We start from the raw sequence: 21,666 nt of genomic DNA, 5'->3' as shown, positions 1-21,666 counted from the left end.
GGTAACACTGCCTTTCGCCGTTCCGATATTTTTGGCCGACTTGAAGTACTTATCCGCCTTTCCAATTTTTTTCGTGGCTCATGGGCTCTTTTGTTCAATTGGGACGATAGCATATGCCACGGACGATATTAAAGTTGTCCTGATGTTGAAAAGCGTTGAGGTTGCATTTTCAGAGGTGGTACATATTTTCCGCAATATAACGTCGTGCTAATTCATAAAGACCTAATTGCAGTTGAGGTTTAATTCAGAAAAGACCTAAGTGAGCAGAAAATAAAGTAAAAAAATACCTATGTGCAAGCATGTATTTACTTACATATAGCTAAATCGCGCGATATATAAAGACTCGTTTTGGCAAGATATAGCCATAAGTAAATACATTTCTTAGTACTTGCACATAGGTCTTCTTTACTTGTTTTCTGTACACTTAGGTCGTTTCTGAATTAAGCATCGACTGAACTTAGGTCTTTTATGAATTAGTACGAAGATAAGCAATCTATATATGAAATTATTCCCAATGTTAATTAATTACCAGATTCGTCGCGATTTAAAGGCCACGAACTACATATCTATGGACAAAGGGAAGCTACGAGATTTGAAAATAGCGCTGCACAGCGTTCGCCAACAGGCTGCCCTCTGCGGAAAATATTTAGCACCGACGCAATTACTGTCGATCATGTTATCCATTTGGTTTGCATCTTCCACGGTGTACATTTCTTTGATGTTTTTGATCGAAGGTAATTCGGACAACTATGTCCTGGCTTGGCACATGTCGTTCTTCAATGTTTTCTCGATGTATCGTGTATACGTAAAAATTCGGATGGGGGTGCGAATAACAAGTGAGGTACATAAATCATACAGGAATTAAATGTAATGTGATTCTTAGATTACTTTATGATATGCTTAAATTATGTCACACAAAAATTTCTTAGGAGGCGAGAATCGCTGGAATTCTTAAAAGTATGGACTTGGAAGAAATAAATGATTTCCATGTGAACCATGAAGTAAGAAATGTTTCCCAGTTCGTATTCAATTATCAATTATCAGTTACCCCAAGTGCGCATGAGGTACCTAAATATAGTTCTGATAATATTTAAACTTTGATTCCAGATCAAAAATATTTACAAAGAATTGTCACTTTTCCCAACGGAAATTTCGTTAAGTGGGTATGCCAAGCTGAATAATTCTCTCACCTTAAGCGTAAGTATTCTCAAAGTTATGACTGTTACCATGGTCGTGATAAATTTTACTCATCTTCTAGTAATTTTAAAATTTATTTACTTATATTTCAGATATTTGGTCAAGTCTGCACGCTCTTTATTGTATTTATGCAATTAAATATAAATTGAGGAAAGAATTGACTAAAATTTTAATAAAAGCTATTTGGAACATAAAAATTTTATGAGGGTGCAAAAGCATGCGTGGGAACGATTAAGGTGGTAATTAACCAGTTTGATAAGGCAATGAAGGCAGTTCCTGCCCAATGGTTGCTCATCTGCGAAGAACCGGGATGGGTTAATTGCCGACTCTACAAAGTAGTCTAATTGGATTGAACACAAACGCCCAGCCCAACTCAAATATACATGCTCATTTATTTATGTATTTGTAAGGTGCATCAAGCGAAAAAATGCTTATTATAAGCGTTTTTTGTTCCATTTTTACTATTAGTGCAGTGTCATTTTGAACAAGGGTTTATAATATGTATGTGACAAAATCTGCTGTCACAAAATCCCCCTGATACACTGTTAGAGGTCTTGTTTGATGAGGCAGCACGTATTGATTTATCGCTATTAAATTTGCTACTGCCTGGTCTTAAATTATGCTGGTCCACAAAAATGCGCTACTTATTTAAGTGGCAAAACAATATTGCCGAGCAGTTACTGCATACACGGTACCCATTACTTATGTACATATGTATCAATCAATACCGCTTTGTACACAAATAATCTACTTAACTTAAAACAGGCGAGTGAGTCGCTGCTTGGGCTTGGGCATAAAAACTTGTATTTATATGAACTCCACTTGATATCATTTGAACACTGGTATTTTAACACGCGCTATAAAATTGCAATTTCATTCTCAGGATATGTAGCTTGAAACCTGTAAACTTTAATGAATTGAAATCCTTTATTAGTCCAAATATTTAAAATCAATTCTTACAATGATAAATCAAAAAAAACTTGCGTAATGATCACACGGATGAAATGCTCGACATACATAATTAGGCCGCGATTTAAATTACGTATGTGAAACCGGCGATCTACCTCAATGGAGTAACCTGAAAAAAATATTGATATGCGTATATCTTACTAACATGGTCACTAATTTTCTGCATTTTGAATCTTAAAACCTTAACAAACACTTACATCAAATAACAACTTCAGATATGTCATGACCCAGTTCAACACTGGATTCGAACCGGCTTGTTCCATGGACTTTGAGATCTGATGCATCAAAGCTTCCAAAGCATGATCGTTGTCCAGATTTTTGCTGGCACCATCGTTATTCTTTAAACTCAAACTTTCCATAGAAAATTGGGAATTTGAATAGTTTGGGGTTAACACAATTTTTCTTGACTCATATCGCTCTAAATTAATGTAGCCATCTTCAATGGCAAATCCGACCAGGGCGAAGTCAATTTTTAAGTCAAAATCGGTGATGGACCATGCCCCAGATGCCGGCATAGGTAAAGGCGAACTTAAACTTCCGGACAAGTTGAATAATCCTAAATATTTAAATGGATTTGAGAGGTATTGACTAATAGATTAAGTAAACTAAACTAAATCCATTAAACAACATTAGTTTGATATCGATTTAGTAAAGTGTACTCTGGATTTGGTATAGTGTGTGTAACAGTCACATAGCAAGATTGCAAAAATATCGCACTGTCAGTAGACGAACCTTAGCATCCGGACAGGACACCAAGGCCAACGTTGGTGTGTCACGACTGTGACATACCAACGATGTATTGATCTCACTTTTGTATGTTATGTTGTGTATTCGTTTCAAATGAAATTACATACACGATCTTAACTCACTCTCAACGAACATGCATGTGAAGCTTCTATCCCATTGCATATTTGGTATAGACGACACATGTCACAATTGTTTACGGAATATAGAAGTCAGTGGCTATGTCTTTAGTGTCATTAAGTGTCCAATTTAATTTTAAAAAGGCTGACATTATTTTTAAGTGGTGTCTCAATGTGCAATGATTACAGTTTTCTAACCGTGCAATTCCAGATGTTTGAATAATATGGAAAATTGGAACTGTGGCACCATCAAGTCGGAAGATATTTCATAAATTTGCAACGCATTTGACATTCCGGTGACAAAAGAATTTCTAAAATTTTCATAGAGTAAAATCTCATAATTTCTTAACAATTTTTTTTGATATACACATACGTATGTAGTTGAGATCACCTTATATTTCCAGAAAGTTGGAACAAATCCGTATTTATATCGATATTGTATGGGACGATGGGAGGAGAAGGATTAAGGTGATTCAAAATTATGAACTCGTCAAAATGGGTGAAAGCCCAGTGGAGAAAGTCGTCGAGTCCGGGTCCTAGAAATTTTTTAGGACCTTCATTTAGTAGTTGTTTTATGGTTAAGTTAACAGGTTTATATGTCGCTACCCTCTGGACATGGGTCTGCAGTGGTGGTCATAGGCGTAGTTGATGTAGTTGCTAACGATGTGGTGGAGTTCATCGGTGTGGTTACCACTTCTGGAGTTGTTATTATTTCTGTTGTAGCTTGTGTACTTGTGGTTAGCATCGTTGTAGTTGGTGCAGCTGTAGTAGTTGTGGTGCACAAATTTGTAGTCGTAGTTGGTACGATAGTTGTTGATACTGTGGTAGTTCTTGTTGTAGTCGTAGTCAGGTCCTCAGACACATTACATTCGTGTCGAACCCAACCCACCTGAATATCTGCCCTTAATAGAACAGTGTGTCCCCACCCGTAGAAATATACCTCGTCTGTTGCGTTGAGACATGTACCTCCATCCGCAGCTTCCGAACTTTTGTATTGCCAGGAAGTTGGTCCCGTAAAGAAATAGGATCCTACTCTTCGTGCTTCTTCATTAAAAGGGGTGTCTGGAGTAACAGAGAAGCTTGTCCCTTCTAAGTTGGCCTCCGAGAAGAACGTGATCCTTTCCTCAAGCTGGAACATATCACCGTAGCGGGTGACATGTATTTCGGTGCTATCGTCATAGGTTTCCCATGCTAGACAGTAGCTATATGACCCATTTGCAATAAGTGATTGGCCAGCACAGGTGGTCTCATTGTAGCATTGCTCAGCTCTCCATCTACATGTAATTAAGAATTGAGTGAAAATGAAATAATAATGTCATTAAGAGCACAAGAAATATAGCAATAGGGTGAAGCATGCAATTCTCGCACACCCCTTGACTTCGATAGGGTCTAAGGTCCGATCTAAGGCTAAAATTGGGGTTTTATATACACGGTCGTTTCATAAAATGGTGTCACTCTTGAATGGCTTACAATCCATTAAATCCTAAGTGAATCATGTTTTGTCCAGCAGGAATAAGGATATTATTTGCGGACGAGCTTATATTCGCGAAGGGTTCCTCACAACACCCCGATGCTCCATAAAATGCTATATATTGAACGCGGTGGAATAGCCCGGGTTGAATTAAAGCGACCATAATTACGGGGATGACAAATACTAGAAACAAATGAGGCTGCATTGTTATACTCCTAAAAATCAACTTGTTCCCATGGACTGCGAGGAATAACTAAAAAGAAATTAGCTTCCCAATTCTTTATTACGCGACAAGGCTTATTTAAGTGCTGAGGTGACATATTTAGATAACCGATTAATATGTAAATGATTAACTGTGAATGATTCATAATCATCCACACCTTTATGTATGCATAACCCGGTTGACATTTCACGTATCATCCTTGCAGGATAGATAAGATAATCTCATTCTTTACATGACCATGGATGAAATCGGAAAATCATGCAGCGGAGAAACAGCACACTCTCAATCACAAAGATAATATAATTACTGCATATCTACATATCCATACGCACTTGCATTTATGTATGCAGACACATATATGGTGCAATGTTGAAAGTTCGATCTGCAATGCATGTGTATTTATTTGTGTCGTTGACAGGTTTTAGAAAGCAACGTGTCGGGGATATGATCACCGAATGTTTTATAACCTACATATGCTCTATGTAAATAAGCATTGACGATTTATCTCCTGTGCACAAATCGTCACCTGCGACCTGTGGTTGCACCCGCAAAAAATGAGTTGTAACTATTCTCGGATCGGAGTCTCGGTGTAGCCCTCTGTATGCGTGAATATCTTGACTCCTTGTGGTGTACAGTAAACATACGCGGTACGTATTTAACCTCCCTCCGGCTTCATACATATATTACTACCGTGGCAAATTCAGGATTTTTTTCAGTGTGTACAGTTCTGAAATTAATTGTCGCAGGATGTGATGGATGTTTTCATGATGCTTTGTTGGGGGTAAAATTTATTTCAAAATGGTTCGGGCATAGTTTGTCCCTCTCACAAGGGAAGGTTCCTGATTGCTTATCGTGCCCAAGGAGCCCACAATGTTTTTAGAATCTACTAGGACCCCAGAAGGACGATTCATTCTTATTTCCGTGTTAAACTCATATTTGGCGCCAAGCTTAAAAATCCTCATTTTCCACCAATTTTAAACCCCAATAAATTTTACAGTTTACTTCGGATTTTCAAAATTTTATACTTAAAATGATCACAAAAGTAGCACTTTTTGGGACAAAATGAAATCAAAATAAAAAAATATTTGATATTTTTCGACCAACCTGTTTCTAAGAAAATTACGAAATTTTTTAAAAAATTTTACAAAAGGTTATTTTTTGAAGAATTTCATGACATACGAAAGTGTAACTCTTTGTTATGATGTTTGTCACAAATTTTGAAAATAGGTCCAGGATTTCAAAAGTTACTGCCGTGTTAAAAATAAAAACATTCCAATTTCGCGAATATGATGCCATGGTATTGCGCGAAATACAAGTTTTGCACGGAAATATGAATGGACCCTTCATCTAGCGTCCTAGTAGCTTCTAAAAAACGTGGGGGCAAGCCTGGACACGACCGGCACCTCGAGAGTTTCCCTTGTAAGAAGCCAGAAATATTTTATGTAACAGTTTTACCAGCGCAATTCGTTCGCACGATTTTTGGAATACCTTAAAACCTTTCATTTCCACATCGTTTGGGCATACCTGACATTATCACGGAAAAAAGTTGATCGATTTTTATTATCAATTAATACATTTCTGGACTAGGATTTTATGATGAGCGTGTTTGCCAGATTTTGACAAACATGAAATACATGCGGAATGAAACATTATTACGACCAGTTAGAGAAGTTTCTTCGCGTAATAATCTGTCTCAAATTATGTCCATTTTATTGACCACACTCTTAGAAATTGTATCACCGGTTCGCCCCTACAAAAACCTACCGAATGGTCACCACATGAAAATAACCCACCACTGCTCGGTGGTACTCGATAACGACACAGAAGCACGCCACCCCACCACCAACGTGGCAAAACCCCCGTAAAGTCGTTTATATCACTGGTGAGCGGAATTCTTATTTAAGAATTACCAATTAATTACCACACTTTAAAGTGTGGCTCATAGCTTCCAATTTAAGATTTCCACCTTTTACGATCTTGTTAATTGTCTCTTCACATTAAGCGTAGCAACCAGGTTTATGGCATCTAGAAGTTGAAACTAATGAGCTTTTTCCTTCATTATTCATTCACTATCTCATAGCTTAACCATATATACATACATATTTTTAGACGTTGTAAAGAATTCGAGTCAGTCCAACCGTCACGGTAGGACCCGTTGGACTAGACTGAACATGCAAAATTTTAAATATTTTTTCATTACATTATGTGAAATTTATCTCAATTTGCAATACTTTTTCTATAGATATACTATAATTATCACCCGTTTCCGGTAGTTACATACAGTCAATGGAAAAAGTATTGGCAACCCCCACGCCAGCTAAATAAAATTGGCTATAACCATGGAATGCATCATACAATTGGCATGAAAATTTGTACCCATTTAGCAAATATAATGTAGTTTTCGATTATAATCATGATTTACTAATTAAAATTAGATAAACACAGTTTTTAAATAATTTGCTGGAAAATTTGCAAAATTTACCCGCAAAAAGTATTGGCAACCCTTAACTTAAAAAATCATAAATCAAAGAAACGCCAATTTTATTATGACAAACTGCTTCTAGTATTACGTAGCACCTCCCCTCGACGCAATACGAGCAAAAATACGTCGTGGAATTGATTCAACAAGTTTCTTTATAACGCTTTTTGATCCGGCTGCCCATATTTCCTTCGAACTTTTTACAAGGTCGTTTTTCGAAGAGTGGTTTCTCACCAGTCCCTCTTTTCTCAATCCGGACAATCAGAATCACATCGGGAGACTGTGCAATCAACGAAAGAATCTTAACCTTTTCAATCTCCAAAACCTTGCATCGTTAAATTGGCTACATGTTTGGGGTCACTGAATTTTCGGAATATAAAATTCTTTAATAGGTCAGATTTTTATCGAATAATATCAAATTATCGTTTAGAATGATTATTTGGACCTCATTAGTCATTATTCCATCGATAATGACCAGCTACCTACGCCAAGACCTAGTCATTTAACCCCAAACCATAATCGCTCCTCTTCTGTGTTTAGTTGTCATAGGAACATATTCGTTTTTGTGAGCCTATTATGGCATCCGCCAGACTTGAACCATTCAATTGGCTCCGAATAAGTAAAATATGCCTATGTCAGACCAGCAGAACCTTTTTCATTCATTGGAAGTCTATTCATGGTGGTATTTAGTCCATTCCAATTTATTGGGTTGGTTCGTTTTGGTGACCCTCGCGTCAGTCGGGCTTCTGGACCCTATAACCCCATGGCATGATTTTTGATTGATCACAATATTGCATGATATGTTGAACCCACAGTTGGTTCTCAAATTCAACATGGTTTTGGGAGCTGAAGTCTTCCAATCTCGAGTGATAATTTGCTTGATTCATCAGTGGCTCGTGGGCGTAGGCGGGCGTGGGCGTACTTTTTCCTTTCGCACCATGGAAAAGTAGGAACTGAGATTGTCATTTTATATTTCTTGGCTACGTTTTCAATAGTAAATATGGAAAAGTATGTTTTCTCTTTGAATTTTCGATAAGAAAGTTTTTTTGTGAAAGAGACATGATTATTTCTCCCGGCGCCAATACAGCTCGTTTGGTGTCGCCATTTTGGCTCCAGACAACACAACTGTAGACTTAAAATGTCGTAACGTCATATTTGGTCACCTTATTAACTTACCGTAATGAAATGTGGTAGCTTATTAAGAAAATTGTTTCGCGTAATTAATTTGGCCACATGTTGTCAATACTTTTTGCGGGTAAATTTTGCAAATTTTCCAACAAATTATTTAAAAACTGTGTTTATCTAATTTTAATCAATAACAAATGACTATAATCGAAAACTACATTATATTTTCTAAAGGCGTACAAATTTTCATGCCAATTGTATAATGCATTCCAACGTTACAGCCAATTTTATTTAGCTGGCGTGGGGGTTGCCAATACTTTTTCCATTGACTGTATGTACATTTGTATGTAAATACATACACTATTCAAGTATCTATTCACACAGAAGGAATCAGGATCAGGTACGCACAATTTTATTTTATTAATAGTTAGTAGTACACTCTTAGAAATAGGGTTACGATAATAACCAAAAAGTAAACGTATATATGCGACTGTATCGCCGTAGCTATAAATTGTCACCAGAGCTAATAAATTTATAACCAGTTCGTAAAAAATTCATAACCACCTCGGTAGAGTCATATACATACGTTAACTTTTTGGTTATAATCGCCACCCTATTTCTAAGAGTGTAGGTAAATTTTAAAAAAAAATCCAAATTTAAAAAAATGCATATGTAGATATGTCTACAGATATGTGTAACTCGCCTTAAGAAAAGTGTTTTGCATACCACATCTTTTCTCCTTTTCTCGCCAGGAAGATTAGCTCAGTATGGGGGAGAAAGGACGAGGTGAGATTGACTCGGTAAATAATTTGAGGACAAATAAATCGTCATCTGTGAATGGACCATAATGCGATTTTTAGGTAATGATTGTCACCAATGGAAAAAAATTCTGGTACTAAAAAAAATTAGTACCAGAATTTTTTCATCTAAAAAAATATATTGTTTGAATCAAGATTTTCGATTTTTTAATGACTAATGGGCCAGGCCATCCATATATAACGTCATCAAAAATTCCCGATTTTAGCACCCACCCACCTAACGTATACATTAAGAGACGTGGAATTTTGACATTTGAAAGATGGGAAGGCTAAACTAACTCAAATGATGACGTAATATATGGATGTTCCCTAACCGTGAAAAAAATAAATATAAGTGATAATTGATAATTAGTGAATATTCTAAATTAAGGAAAGGTCAACACCATGTCTCTCTCTGGTGTACTTGCAGTGCTCACGACTGATATTAGGTCACCTAGAGTCCCTGTCTCGGAAACATTATACGTTTCATAGGTGAGGAAATCAATTTACATACACACTTTTGTTTAGAGAATAAAATTTTGGGTTACAGTGAAACCAAATACTTCGCAAAATATGTGGGCATTTTTCAAGTGGAATTTCTTAAATTGTGCTTAATTTTAAAAAACTTAAGCATGGTTACCAGTACACAATCGAATAATTCTCAATTAGCATTTTTTATATTGCAGATAAAATGCCGCCATTTTAATATGGACGCGGCCTCCTTCACAGATTGTGTACTTGACCTAGTTAGGTTTTCCAAAGTCACGCCGCAGAATCAAATTCATCAATATCACTTCGAATTTGAGTACTTAATTGTCCTAATTTTACATAGGTCGACTTATACATTCCACAAGATTGTACCTTTGTGGAATACTACTAAGAAAGTTGACAACCCCTAATGGCGAAACTTACACTGTAGTTATCTGCATGAAACTTTGCAAACAAAATGTGACAAGTATGTACATTAGCCACTTATTAGTAGTTATATATAGACATATGTATGTCTATTTATACGAGACATAAATATGTAAATATTCCTTAAAAATGAGTCTATGAAATTGCCTTACATGAATTCTAAGCAATTATTTATATTTAAGATGGAATAGCTACTCTGTACAAACTATGTGTAATTGTTTGCTCACACGTGGCTGGGAAAATATAAGGTCAGCCTCTTAAATTTATCAATGTTAAAAAACAACTAGAAATGACAAGTTTGAACTTAGAATTTGAAGTAAATCGGCAGTAATTCAGATTATGTATTGTCAAACCACTGGTACAGTGGGTGGTATAATTAAAAATATCAAAAACATGATGCAATCCGATGAAGATGAGTGTGAATTTACGATTTTTATCAATGAAATAAACACATTATGAATTGGGGACAATTTTTAATTTAAAGCTTTCCAAACTTTACGAAAATCTACTGTATGTTATCGGCTTATTCTGCACCTTCTTTGGTGCAAAATTATACATCAGAATATTTTTTTTCTATTATATTTATTTCGGCTTTTTAGAGTATAAATTAAATTATATAAATTAAAATTAAATTAAAATTAGTATAAATTAAATATCACTATTATCAAAATTTATGTATTACTATAAATTATAAAATACAGAATAAAGACATGTGTGTATGCATTGTTAAATTGCTTTACGCCAAATAATAATAATAATAATAGTATTTATTATACTGATCTTATCATAATATGTGATACAAAAAAAACATCTCATGTTACAAATTAGAGAAGGAGACTCTACCAACATTAGTTAATTTAAGTAAGCATCATACATGGTTTCGACAGTTTACAAACTCTCTAAGCCACTACTATTAGTTATACATAATGCTTAATAATACTTATAAATACACACTTACAACAAGTTTTGTTCTCTCAGCGTTAAAATAGTTTCATATTTGCAACTAAATATAGTGCATTTTTCCCTGTATTCGGTATTAATTAATCTAATTAATGTGGGTAATGTCGAATTATAATATTTTACATTTTTAATATTGGCCTGATGAATAATATTAGTTTTTCTTAACATCATACCAGATGAACAAGTATCAAAATTAGGCAAAAAAGCAGAATAACGACCAATAACTAGTTTAAACCCGAATCTTTTAAGTGAAATGTCTCTACGCATTTCAAGAGACTCGATTTTAAACGAATTCAACACATCGACATAATTGCTATGATCAACCCGTTTTCTTAAAATAATGGAAAGCGCAATTTTTTGCACTCGTTCCAATTTGTGAACAAGTTTAGCTGGTAAACCGGGACCCCAAACAACTGCACAATATTCTAAACCAGATCTAATATACACATTAAAAGCGTGAATTAATTCGGGAACAGAAAAACCAGACTTAAATAATTTTTTTAATTGATACAATTTACCCACAGCTTGACACACAATTTTGGAAATGTGATAGTTCCACTCGTTCACTCGTTCCACTCGTCCAAATTAATTTAATGCTTAAATAAATACTTATTAAGTAGAAATTATGCTATTGTAATATTTAATTTTGCTTCATTTCAACAATTTGAAAGAAATTTAACTTGACTAATTTACATTTTTTCTTTCCTTGGCTCTGTGTTTAACTTTTATATGTAATGACAAATTATTCACAATATTTTCAGTATTATTGTATATAGGTACACATTACATAAATTACACATCAGAAAAGCTGACTACAAAGGAGTCGTACATTAAATTTCCTAACCTTAATTTTTAAAAAGTCGAATTTAAAAATAATTTACATATATATATATACTATTTTAAAGTTTATTGTATTCAATTTTTCATAATTTATAATTTTTTTTTATTTAATCACGTGACAAATAATATTTAACATTGTCGGAAAGAACTGTGTTAAAATCTTCACCATCTTTAAGAACTTTAGCTTTCCACTCATTAATTAAATCGTTTTCTTTTGCAATATATTCTTGCAATATTTTATCATCTATTTTATTTAATGGAGATTTAATATATTTAGCAACTTTCTTCGCTCCACTTATACTACACGGCAATTTTGTCGTGATCCAATCTAAACTAGAATCAGGGTTAAATCTTAGAATATCTAAACCCATCAAAATATGAACCAAAGCTAGTGAATTTGTTCTACATTCTAGCCCAAATAAATGGATAAGAAAAGTAGCGAAAAAGGCGTGAAACATTTCTGGAATATTGGGAAGGGTTCCGTCAGATAAAAACGTTCTGATGTTTTCTACAATAGTTTCATTTTTTAAATTATTTTCAGCCACTAGTTGCTTCAACTTTTCATGCAAATCTTTGAACGTTGAATTTCCAGCATAATTTATGAATGATACATAATTAAATTTGTTAGAAATTGTTATAGTCTCGTAGACATTAAGTTGTAATTTTTTTAAATTCCAATCTACCATCTTTACAACCCCGTCAAATTTTGGATTTAAATTTGAAAGCAATTCCTTCCAAATATAATAGTTTTGTCTATGGAGATCGCTATAAGCGAATATTTTTGACCAAAAAACAGAATCATTTTCATCATTAGATTCTTCATCGAAAACATAATTTGGTGAAATAATATGAAATTTGTTATTTTGTAAAATTTCTTTTAAATTAGTTTTAATAATTTGAGCTAACTCATCTTGAAAACGGTTGTGATAATAATTTAGGTGTTCTGTTTTCATATAATTTTTAACTTTAATTATAAACTCCTTTTTTTTAATTGTATCTATCATATCTGTATGTACCTGCATTATTCCCTTAAATATATTTTTATCTACATTAGGAAAGCCTGCATTATTGAATAAATATCCGTCGCACAATTTTCCAAGTCTTTTTTTAACGGCTACATCACGTGATATTTTTCTATTTATTGTTGAATTGGTATATATATCTTTACAATTTGGAGCAATATGATCATTAAAAACCTGTTTGATTTTGGCTGCCTCAATAGAATATTCGACAATTGGGAATTCAAATAAATAAGAAGCTAGATTTTCCATGTTTTTATTAAAACCGTATGCAAGTGAATATTTAAATGGTTCACTAGTTTCCTTAAGTTTTACTTCGTTATTTAAATTTAAAAATTCTATAACATTATCATTACTTATCACAGACGAAAATAGATCCTGGGGTAGATCTGCGTGGTTGCTTTGTTCTAAATATTCTTTAGCAATTTCTGAAATTATACGCAGGGGCCTGTATTCCGGTGTAATCCGATGCAAAAAATCCAAAAATGAACTTACACAATTTGCAATAAATTGAACAAAGTTATCAACTATATTTAGCTCCATCACGGATGAGTGGTATTGTCAAAATCTGGAATTTTTCAATGAATCAATTAACTTATTTTTGTATTGTAATTGTTTTCACATGAAATAAAATATGTACATTTGTATGTATGCATTTATAATTTTTTTTACTCAATTAAGACTAAGTAAGCGTTATATATTATTGGACGATAACAGGACTTTAAAAATATTATTAAAATTACAAAGTTTTTGAGCATTTTACCCTATTTATAAGTTTCCACAAAAACTGAATGGTATACCCAAACGTACCCCGAAGGAAATTTTCCACTGGATTTAAATTACAGTGTGGACCTGAAATTGAAATTGAAAAAAATAACTCAACTCGGTAAAGTTCTTAGATGTAAACTAAGTTATTCTTATATGTAATAAATACGCTTTAAATACATAAATATTTCAATTCTTTATTTTACTTCAACAAATATTACGATGCGGACTACACGGTTGACGGTAGGGTTTTGTCAATATAATTTTATCACTTACTTTTTTTATTCCGAACAATTTTTAGTGAGATGTATTAACTTCTGGATTTTATTTTTAAATTCCTACTACAAATTGGCTGCTAATTTTTAACGTCGTCACAACTAAAATCCGGAAAACGTTTGCTGCATGCACAAATTCATGCCTGAGTCAGAAGTGAGTTCCAGAAACATGTTATCATTTACAGCCGTTATCAGTTATCAGTTATTGTTCAACCTTAATCATTACAACTTTTACATATGTATGTATTTAATACATGACACTTTTCCCTTGTGAAATAATCACAATTTATGTATTCATGAGTAAATATCCTAATTCGAAACATATTAACGTACGGGATTATGTACGTATGCCATTATGTAGGTTACTTGTGGGAGATAACATATTTTATTCCTTTTATGACTTACATAAATTCAGTTAACACTTATGTACTCATCAAGGTTCAAGGCCTGCTGGTGAGGCCGTGGGGTGTGGTTGTAAATGAGGTCACTTATGCCAAATAATGGTCTAATGTCACTAAGTTGAGCTCGCGCTTGGCATTTCCCGAAAAAACGTGCATTTTTGCGAACTTGCGGCGCCCATAACGTGCTGAAATCTGAGCATCTGCCTAAGTGCCGAACCAAATGTTGTTTGTAAAGACTTGCTCTTTCAAACTAATAAGGTCAAAAAATTATCTGGGCTGAACATGGTTTGCGCCTCCATTGTCAGTATAAAATAAATACATTATCAAATCATCACTAATTCCAATATGAATGAATATTGTTTTTTCGAAATTTTTGAATGAAATAATATACGCATGTGTGTAGCAAAGGTTTTTTTACCAACTTCCGAGGTTTATTTTGTTGCTTGAGTTGCAAAACGGTACAAACTCGTAGGTACCTAATGAATACCATCATTAAAATATTCATTTATGTATCTCATGAATAGTCATGAATAATGACTGAAGGTTTTTACTCCTTCTTCACCCCGTACATAAATATGTGGGGTAGATTGAGAAATTGATTTAATAAGGCGAATTTGAGATTACATAAATAAAAAATAGATAATGAATAAGTACTTATGTGAGGGGATTAATATTTATTTAAATCTTGACCTCGAATGAATTTTGAATAAAGGAATATGTATGTATTTATTTAGCAGGTATGCTCCGCGGTGGATTGAGTTACGAGGAAGGTATTAAAATCTACAAAAGTCTCCGCATCCTTTGTATCCTGCATTCTGAACTGGCTCGAGATTTCGTGCATACCTGCATGCACCATTTTTATTTCGTGATATACTCCAGTCTGGCAATATGGTTTTTACTCAAGCTGATAATGGCTGAAGAACCGATGTCATTTTTCATACTTTTTTCAACCTTTGGCGCCATCGTCGCCATATCTACGACAGAATGGTTCGTGGTAAATTTCATCGCTTTAGCGTCAACTGGATCAAAAGAGTATCTTCACAGGATGTCCAAATATGAAGGTGGTACAAATAAGTATAGACGAAAAGTATTGAAATCTCTGCTGCCCAATTGGATAAATTTGGAAATGATTGGATCCGTGGATACCATAAGGAACGGAATTCAGCCAAAATACTTTCTCAATTTCGTGTCCAGAGTTACCGATTGCTCCTGGCAAAGAATACGATTGATGTGCTCTTGTAGTTTAAGATTAGTTCAAATTGAGGGATGAAGTATGTATACGATTGATTTAACCTAGTAATTTTCCAATGGTTAACTGACATCTTTTTGTCACCGACTTTATTGAACCTCTCCTTTCTTGTGGTGATAGTTCTTAATTTCCTTTCATTCTTCTAGATAATTAGTTTAGAAGGGAGAATAAGGTCTTACTTTAAATTTCATACATTGATTATTTGTTCTTGCTAGAAATGATATATGTAAAACTAAATTCAATCTGGATAATAAAGCTACAGTTTCACCGCTTCCCATGTTTAAATTAAAGCAGCTTGGCATACTTACTGACATCAATCTTTAATTTATCCTTATCCTTTAGTATGTAGATAGGTAGTAGAGCCAGGGTAAGGAAAACCCCGGGGTTTTGCTATTGAAAACCCATACCCAGGGGTTTTACCTGGGTTTTGCGGGTAGTCGGGGTTTTTTGGGGTAAACTGAGTCTGTGTCTCATGTATTAGGTTTTGAAAAAATTCAGCTTTTTAAGTAATTTCTGAACACAGCCGCTTATTAATTTAATTTTCATAACTAATTAACTTTAGAATTATTAGTAATTCCCGGTTATAATACTTTATTAAATTTGAAAATCCCGACTATCCCGACTACCCGGACAACCCGTGGGTATTGCTCAGATTTGCTACCCCAAAACCCACTAAACCTCACAAAACCCCAATATCCCAAAAACCCGGGGTAGCATACCCTGAGTTGAGCTTTTCGTATTGCGGTAACAAGGGTATACATAGATTTCGTCAACAGCTCAAAGGGTAAAAATAAGAACGTTGAGTTGCATAAGCACGCTGTTAAGAATGCTAAATCAACGTTTGTAAAGTGAATACCATGCAGTTTTTCCATATCTTAACTTATTGTATCTCATGACTAATTTCCCTTATTTTTAATCTCCGGACTAATTTAATTATGAACCATTCTCAAACTCCTATTTAAGTCAATGTATTGTAAACTCATTTCATAACTAATTCAATTATCCTATTATGTATGTCTCCATTTTACTCCATTTTACAACTCTGATCACCTTGACCGGCCTCCTATAAAACCCAAATTATCATTATCATTCCTATCCATTCTTTTACCCAATGTCAACCAGTCACGGTCGGTCTGTTCTCCATCGGTCTCATCTGCCCCACAATTAATTTGTACACTATTTTTACTGACTAAATAAACCTCTAAATATATGGGCAAATAGTACCGATCCAAGTTTACACAAAATCATTGACACACACGATTCCCAGCTCCATCACACGCATATGTATGTTTAGACGGCTCATTTGACTTGTAACCGTAGGGCTATAGATCCATATTACTTCCAAACTTAACTTAACTCATCCGTTATTCCGAACCAATATTAAGGTGAATTCTGACCAAATTAAGCTATGCAAATACCAAAAAATAACATACTCCTTCATTTTTGCAAGAATTTCAAGTTTTATTTTAAATTTAAAATATTACACAGCCAATTAATCAAGTTGCAACGCTAAACTAGTCGATTAATTCAAGGAGCAACGGTCGTAGTCGTAGCCGCTGTCGTGGTCGTAGCCGCTGTCGTGGTCGTATCAGCTGTTGTGGTCGCAACCGTGGTCGTGGATGGAGCAGCGGTCGTGGTCGTGGCTGCGGTAGTGGTGGTCGCAGCGGTGGTCGTCGTACCAGCGGACGTGGTGGTCTGTGGGGCCGCCGTGGAACTGCATGGTCGTCGACCACCCTGTTGGAATGGTGGTCTCATCCCGCCGAATGGTCGGAAACCGCCGAATGGTCCCATCCCGCCGAACATTGGTGGTGGGCGTTGTCCCCCGAATGGACGGAATCCTTGCATCTCACCTGTAACAAAGAATATATTACACATAATTAAATTTCCCGGGAGTTTGTCCAATAATTTTGGGGTAAAATGAGATTTCTTTTTAAATCTTACCGCTGTCGCGTCCACCGAACCTGTGTGGCGCGGCACACACGGAGACAACGAGAAGGGCGAAAACTACGATAAATTTCATGTTTTTGATTTATTTTTTGCTAAGCAAAAAGTTGTATCTGACTTGGTGACATTGCGTGGATCTGTTTTTATACCGGGTTGCATCCTATTCGTAGTATTTACTAAGGAGAAATATTCAGTAACATTTTGCACCTGGGTAAATAATATGGTAACTCATTCACGATTAAATTCTTGTTTTGAAATTTCATCATTCTTTACCCAGTTGGCTAATGATACAATAAAGTGTACAGAAATAAAGTTAATTTGCGTCATTCTCCGCACAGATTTTTTGTTTGTTAAAATATGCAAGTCTTGCGGTTGGTAGTGATTTCGGAGAAGCATTGATTTTTAAAAATATATACAATTAGCAACGTCACACTCGGTATGAACAGTAAGTTTATAGATAATTATGTACGAAACTTTACCAGATGGTAACAATTTGTTTAAGCAAAATTGGTGTATTTCATATTCATTACCTAGGTATATATTTTTATTATTGCGAATAAAATAATACGTGTACATACATATGTACATAAGTGTTCACGTACATATTTATTATACTAAATGTAAAATTTGTATCCATTATTCCTCAATACGAAGTGGTTATGGTGAACATTTAATTTCAGATCCCAAAGTATTATGTAAATATGTAATACATAGATTTCAATTTGTTAGGAAATTAATATTTTTCTTCGCTTCAGACACATTTCGTTTGAATAAGATACGTTTCTGAGAGCAGACGTCTACAGATGTACATATTTACATTCCGTCCTGACGTATGTTGTCAAATCCGGATTACATTATTTTGTGCAAATTCACTCATCAAAATGCTTAAGGAATATTTAATAGGGTAATAAATAAATAGATGCATTGATCTTGGCTCATATAATGACAATATTTTATCACTTTATTTCAGGTAAGGACTTATTATTTACATTTCATTAGGCGGAAAATTTATAAATAATTCAACGTATTCTTATTATATGTATATGTAAATGTAAATTATGAATTCACATGTCTTATTCTCTTGATTACTTCGGTAAAGTTGTATACAGTTCCCTGTTGTGTTATTCAAGGTTAGACAGCAATTCGTATAGTCGTATTTTATAAAGTGTTCAAGTGTCATTTTATAAAGTATTGTCAGATCGAAAAATCAAAACGTGTTCAATTAATTATGATAATTATTTAAGTTGCCAATTACAGATATTATGCATAATTAATTTACTTTGTTCAATTTTATTTGGTATTATATTTCTCGATATACAAATAAGTTTCACGTGTTTTATCACGAGTAACATAATTAAGACGAGAACAAATGAATTTTTACTTGTTGAAAAAAATCGCTTTATCAGAATTTTGTGGGCGAGTCTCGACCCATTTTGTAATCTGCGGAATGGCAAACACATCCCCGACAAATTTTGCAAGTCGAGGATACTCCGATAAGATAGTTGAATCCACACATTCTTCAAAAAATGCAAAATTATGAGCAACATGTAAATCGGCCCAGGTATATTTTTCTCCGAGGAGAAAGTCTCCTCCAGAAGAGGATAGAATCTTGTCAAATTTCTCAAAATTTTTGGGCACGTGCTCTTCCAAAAATTCCTTCCTCAATTTTGCCTTCCTTTCTTGATCCGATTCGCGCAAGAAGGCTAACCAATCTGAAAATATATGTAATTATGAAATATTAAAGTTCCGAAAAATTTTGAAATATTACGTAGACTCTGACAAATGTAGAATTAAAATAATACCTAACGGTACACATGCATGACTTTAACTAAATGATACCATGTGATACTTGTCCGGTATTAAAATTTTACCATTCCGGTATGCAATTTTTACGAACGGGTACATATATATATATATAATTTTAATACCAAGTGGTAGCAACCTTTATAAGGAAAAATCGATATCTGTTTGAATTGATCAGATTTTAAAGAAAGGTCAAATTTATAGTGCCCAAAAAAAAATTATTTTGTTCCAACCAAAAGCTATAATTTCCGCAGCACCAAAAATTGTAACTAATAGGTTTTTTTATCCAACCAAAATGTAAAACATTTTGAAGAATCTATTTATATACGTACGTATGTCTATTTACGAATTAAATTTTTGCCAATTTTGTCAAATTTTATGAACCCCACAACTTTTCAAGTCTTTATAAACCCAAAAATTACATACACAATTTTAAAACCCGTTTTTTTTCATAAAAAAGAATCAAAAATGTTTACTTGTCCTTAAATCCATCATGGCACTCACGTACTCGTCACACTTGGCCGCGTCCCACTCACTATCTCCCGCTAGATGGAACCTCTCACCTAAAAATCGGCAAATGGCGGAAGATTCTGCCAATTTGACGCCATCCACCTCCAACAAGGGGAGATGACCCCAAGGGTAATCTGTACATATGTAATTAGTATATAATTATCAGATTAATTCCCCTCCAGCAATATAACTTAAAACATGAGATTTCTCCCCCCTCACCCTCCTTTAACGGACCCCAGCCACTCTTCTCAATCCGAAAATCTTCATACGGAACCTTCGCTGCGGCGAAGATTAATCTAATCGGTTCACCACGTGCTCGCTGATTAAAATAGGTCAATTTATACTTTACCTGGCCACTCATGGCGATAAATTTATTTAATCAAGTGTATTATTTAGATATCAATTTAAGTATTTTGCAAAATTTGTGTGCATTAAAATATTGAGTAGTAATAATTATCTGCTTCCAATAACATCTGGTTTAAGCCACACAAAAGTTGAAATTTATACATAAACATGTATATATGATTTAAGCATATACTTAAATATTTCAGCGTAGATTGCACAGGTACAGTTTAAATGTGATGGTGTATGTACATATTTCGTATTTTTAAACGCCTTCATAATTTTGGAATAGTACTTTATTCTATGACTACTGGGGTACTTAAACGGATCTCGTTCTGACAGCCTGAACTGATCGCACCTACTGTGCACGACCCCTACTGTTAATTATATATATGCATAATCTGTCCTCTACATGATTTGTGCTCAAACCTTATTAAATAACACCAGTATAAATTATGATAGCTTTATGTATGCACATATATACATACATATCCATGTGTTAATAAATTAATAAAATGCATACGCTGTATACAAAATTAAATGCGATCTCTAACTTGTTAAGTTATGCATTGATCGAGTCACTCACTCCGACTGACTATTGAATAGCTGTTCAAACCACAGTGTGGATCCACAAAGTGGACTGTGGTGTGGAAAGTGGACACGATTTTTTTGTGGTTTGTGGAATTGTAAATTGTAGTTTGTGGAAAGCTTTGTGGTTTGTGGATTTGTGAATTGTAGCTTGTGGAAGCGTTTGTGGTTTGTGGACTTGTGGATTGTAGTTGTGGAGTCCACAACTACAATCCACAAAACCACAGACTGGTCCAAAATGTGGACCGGTCTGTAGTTTGTAGTTATGGTTAGGTTTTGTGGCATTCTTGTGAATGATATAGCCTTAGATAAATGATTAAACACGTTTCATGATTTTCCATAATGCACACTGAAAACGATGTTATAATCCGTAAGCGGGAATTTGTATCTTCAAATTTCGCGGTAAAAATGCAAATTGTCGTTCACGTGTACCATTAAAACTTCGTTGCAATTGAGCATTATGAAAAATTGTGAAACACGTGTTTAATTATGTATGGAAAGCTACATAATTAGAATATGTAGCTTTTCAAACCACAGTGTGGATCAACAAAGTGGACTGTGGTGTGGAAAGTGGACAAGATTTTTTTGTGGTTTGTGGAATTATGGATTGTAGTTTGTGGAAAGGTTTGTAGTTTGTGGAATTGTGGATTGTAGTTTGTGGAAAGGTTTGTGGATTGTGGTTTTGTGGATTGTAGTTGGTGGATTGGTTTGTGGATTGTGGTTTTGTGGATTGTGGTGAAATGAAATGAACAGCTATGGACTATTCTGTATGTACATAATTTTCGCAACCCAGGATCTTTCCATATTTAAAATATAGCGACATTAAAATATGTCCATATTTACACTCATCATCGGCTCTGCAAATCTCATTATGTATTCGAGTATGCATAAGCTTGATATTGGGCATACTCATGACAACTTTCGCATATTA

The 21,666-nt window shown here is 34.4% G+C and overlaps 4 protein-coding genes and 1 long non-coding RNA gene across 5 annotated transcripts; 1 reads left to right on the top strand and 4 right to left on the bottom strand.

Annotated features, from left to right (window-relative positions):
* Positions 1 to 2,100: 2,100 nt before the first annotated feature.
* On the bottom strand, positions 2,101 to 4,818 carry LOC110854804. Its single transcript, XM_022103250.2, has 6 exons — positions 4,500 to 4,818; positions 3,636 to 4,303; positions 3,421 to 3,565; positions 3,228 to 3,340; positions 2,364 to 2,722; positions 2,101 to 2,275 (listed from the first exon to the last, which is right to left on the bottom strand). Exons 1-6 carry the CDS (start codon positions 4,703 to 4,705, stop codon positions 2,258 to 2,260), a joined length of 1,509 nt encoding a protein of 502 aa, XP_021958942.1. The 5' UTR covers positions 4,706 to 4,818; the 3' UTR covers positions 2,101 to 2,257.
* A 5,967-nt stretch (positions 4,819 to 10,785) lies between these two features.
* On the bottom strand, positions 10,786 to 14,038 carry LOC118436867. The gene is made up of 3 exons (XM_035855511.1): positions 13,900 to 14,038; positions 13,622 to 13,710; positions 10,786 to 13,426 (listed from the first exon to the last, which is right to left on the bottom strand). The coding sequence occupies exon 3, from the start codon at positions 13,399 to 13,401 to the stop codon at positions 11,947 to 11,949; it is 1,455 nt and encodes a 484-aa protein (XP_035711404.1). The 5' UTR covers positions 13,402 to 13,426; positions 13,622 to 13,710; positions 13,900 to 14,038; the 3' UTR covers positions 10,786 to 11,946.
* Positions 14,039 to 16,984: 2,946 nt separating this feature from the next.
* On the bottom strand, positions 16,985 to 17,633 carry LOC110854628 (threonine-rich protein). The gene is made up of 2 exons (XM_022103093.2): positions 17,490 to 17,633; positions 16,985 to 17,398 (listed from the first exon to the last, which is right to left on the bottom strand). Exons 1-2 carry the CDS (start codon positions 17,566 to 17,568, stop codon positions 17,076 to 17,078), a joined length of 402 nt encoding a protein of 133 aa, XP_021958785.1. The 5' UTR covers positions 17,569 to 17,633; the 3' UTR covers positions 16,985 to 17,075.
* A 407-nt stretch (positions 17,634 to 18,040) lies between these two features.
* On the top strand, positions 18,041 to 18,766 carry LOC118436797. The gene is made up of 2 exons (XR_004835706.1): positions 18,041 to 18,396; positions 18,463 to 18,766. It is a non-coding gene; the product is annotated as an uncharacterized LOC118436797 (long non-coding RNA).
* On the bottom strand, positions 18,763 to 20,280 carry LOC110854560 (glutathione S-transferase 1). The gene is made up of 3 exons (XM_022103002.2): positions 20,025 to 20,280; positions 19,772 to 19,939; positions 18,763 to 19,204 (listed from the first exon to the last, which is right to left on the bottom strand). The coding sequence occupies exons 1-3, from the start codon at positions 20,164 to 20,166 to the stop codon at positions 18,870 to 18,872; spliced, it is 645 nt and encodes a 214-aa protein (XP_021958694.1). The 5' UTR covers positions 20,167 to 20,280; the 3' UTR covers positions 18,763 to 18,869.
* Positions 20,281 to 21,666: the final 1,386 nt, after the last annotated feature.

Source organism: Folsomia candida, unplaced genomic scaffold (genome assembly GCF_002217175.1).
Source record: "Folsomia candida strain VU population unplaced genomic scaffold, ASM221717v1 Fcan01_Sc010, whole genome shotgun sequence".
Classification (NCBI taxonomy): Eukaryota; Metazoa; Arthropoda; class Collembola; order Entomobryomorpha; family Isotomidae; genus Folsomia; species Folsomia candida.
This window is presented reverse-complemented; position numbering and strand designations above follow the sequence as displayed.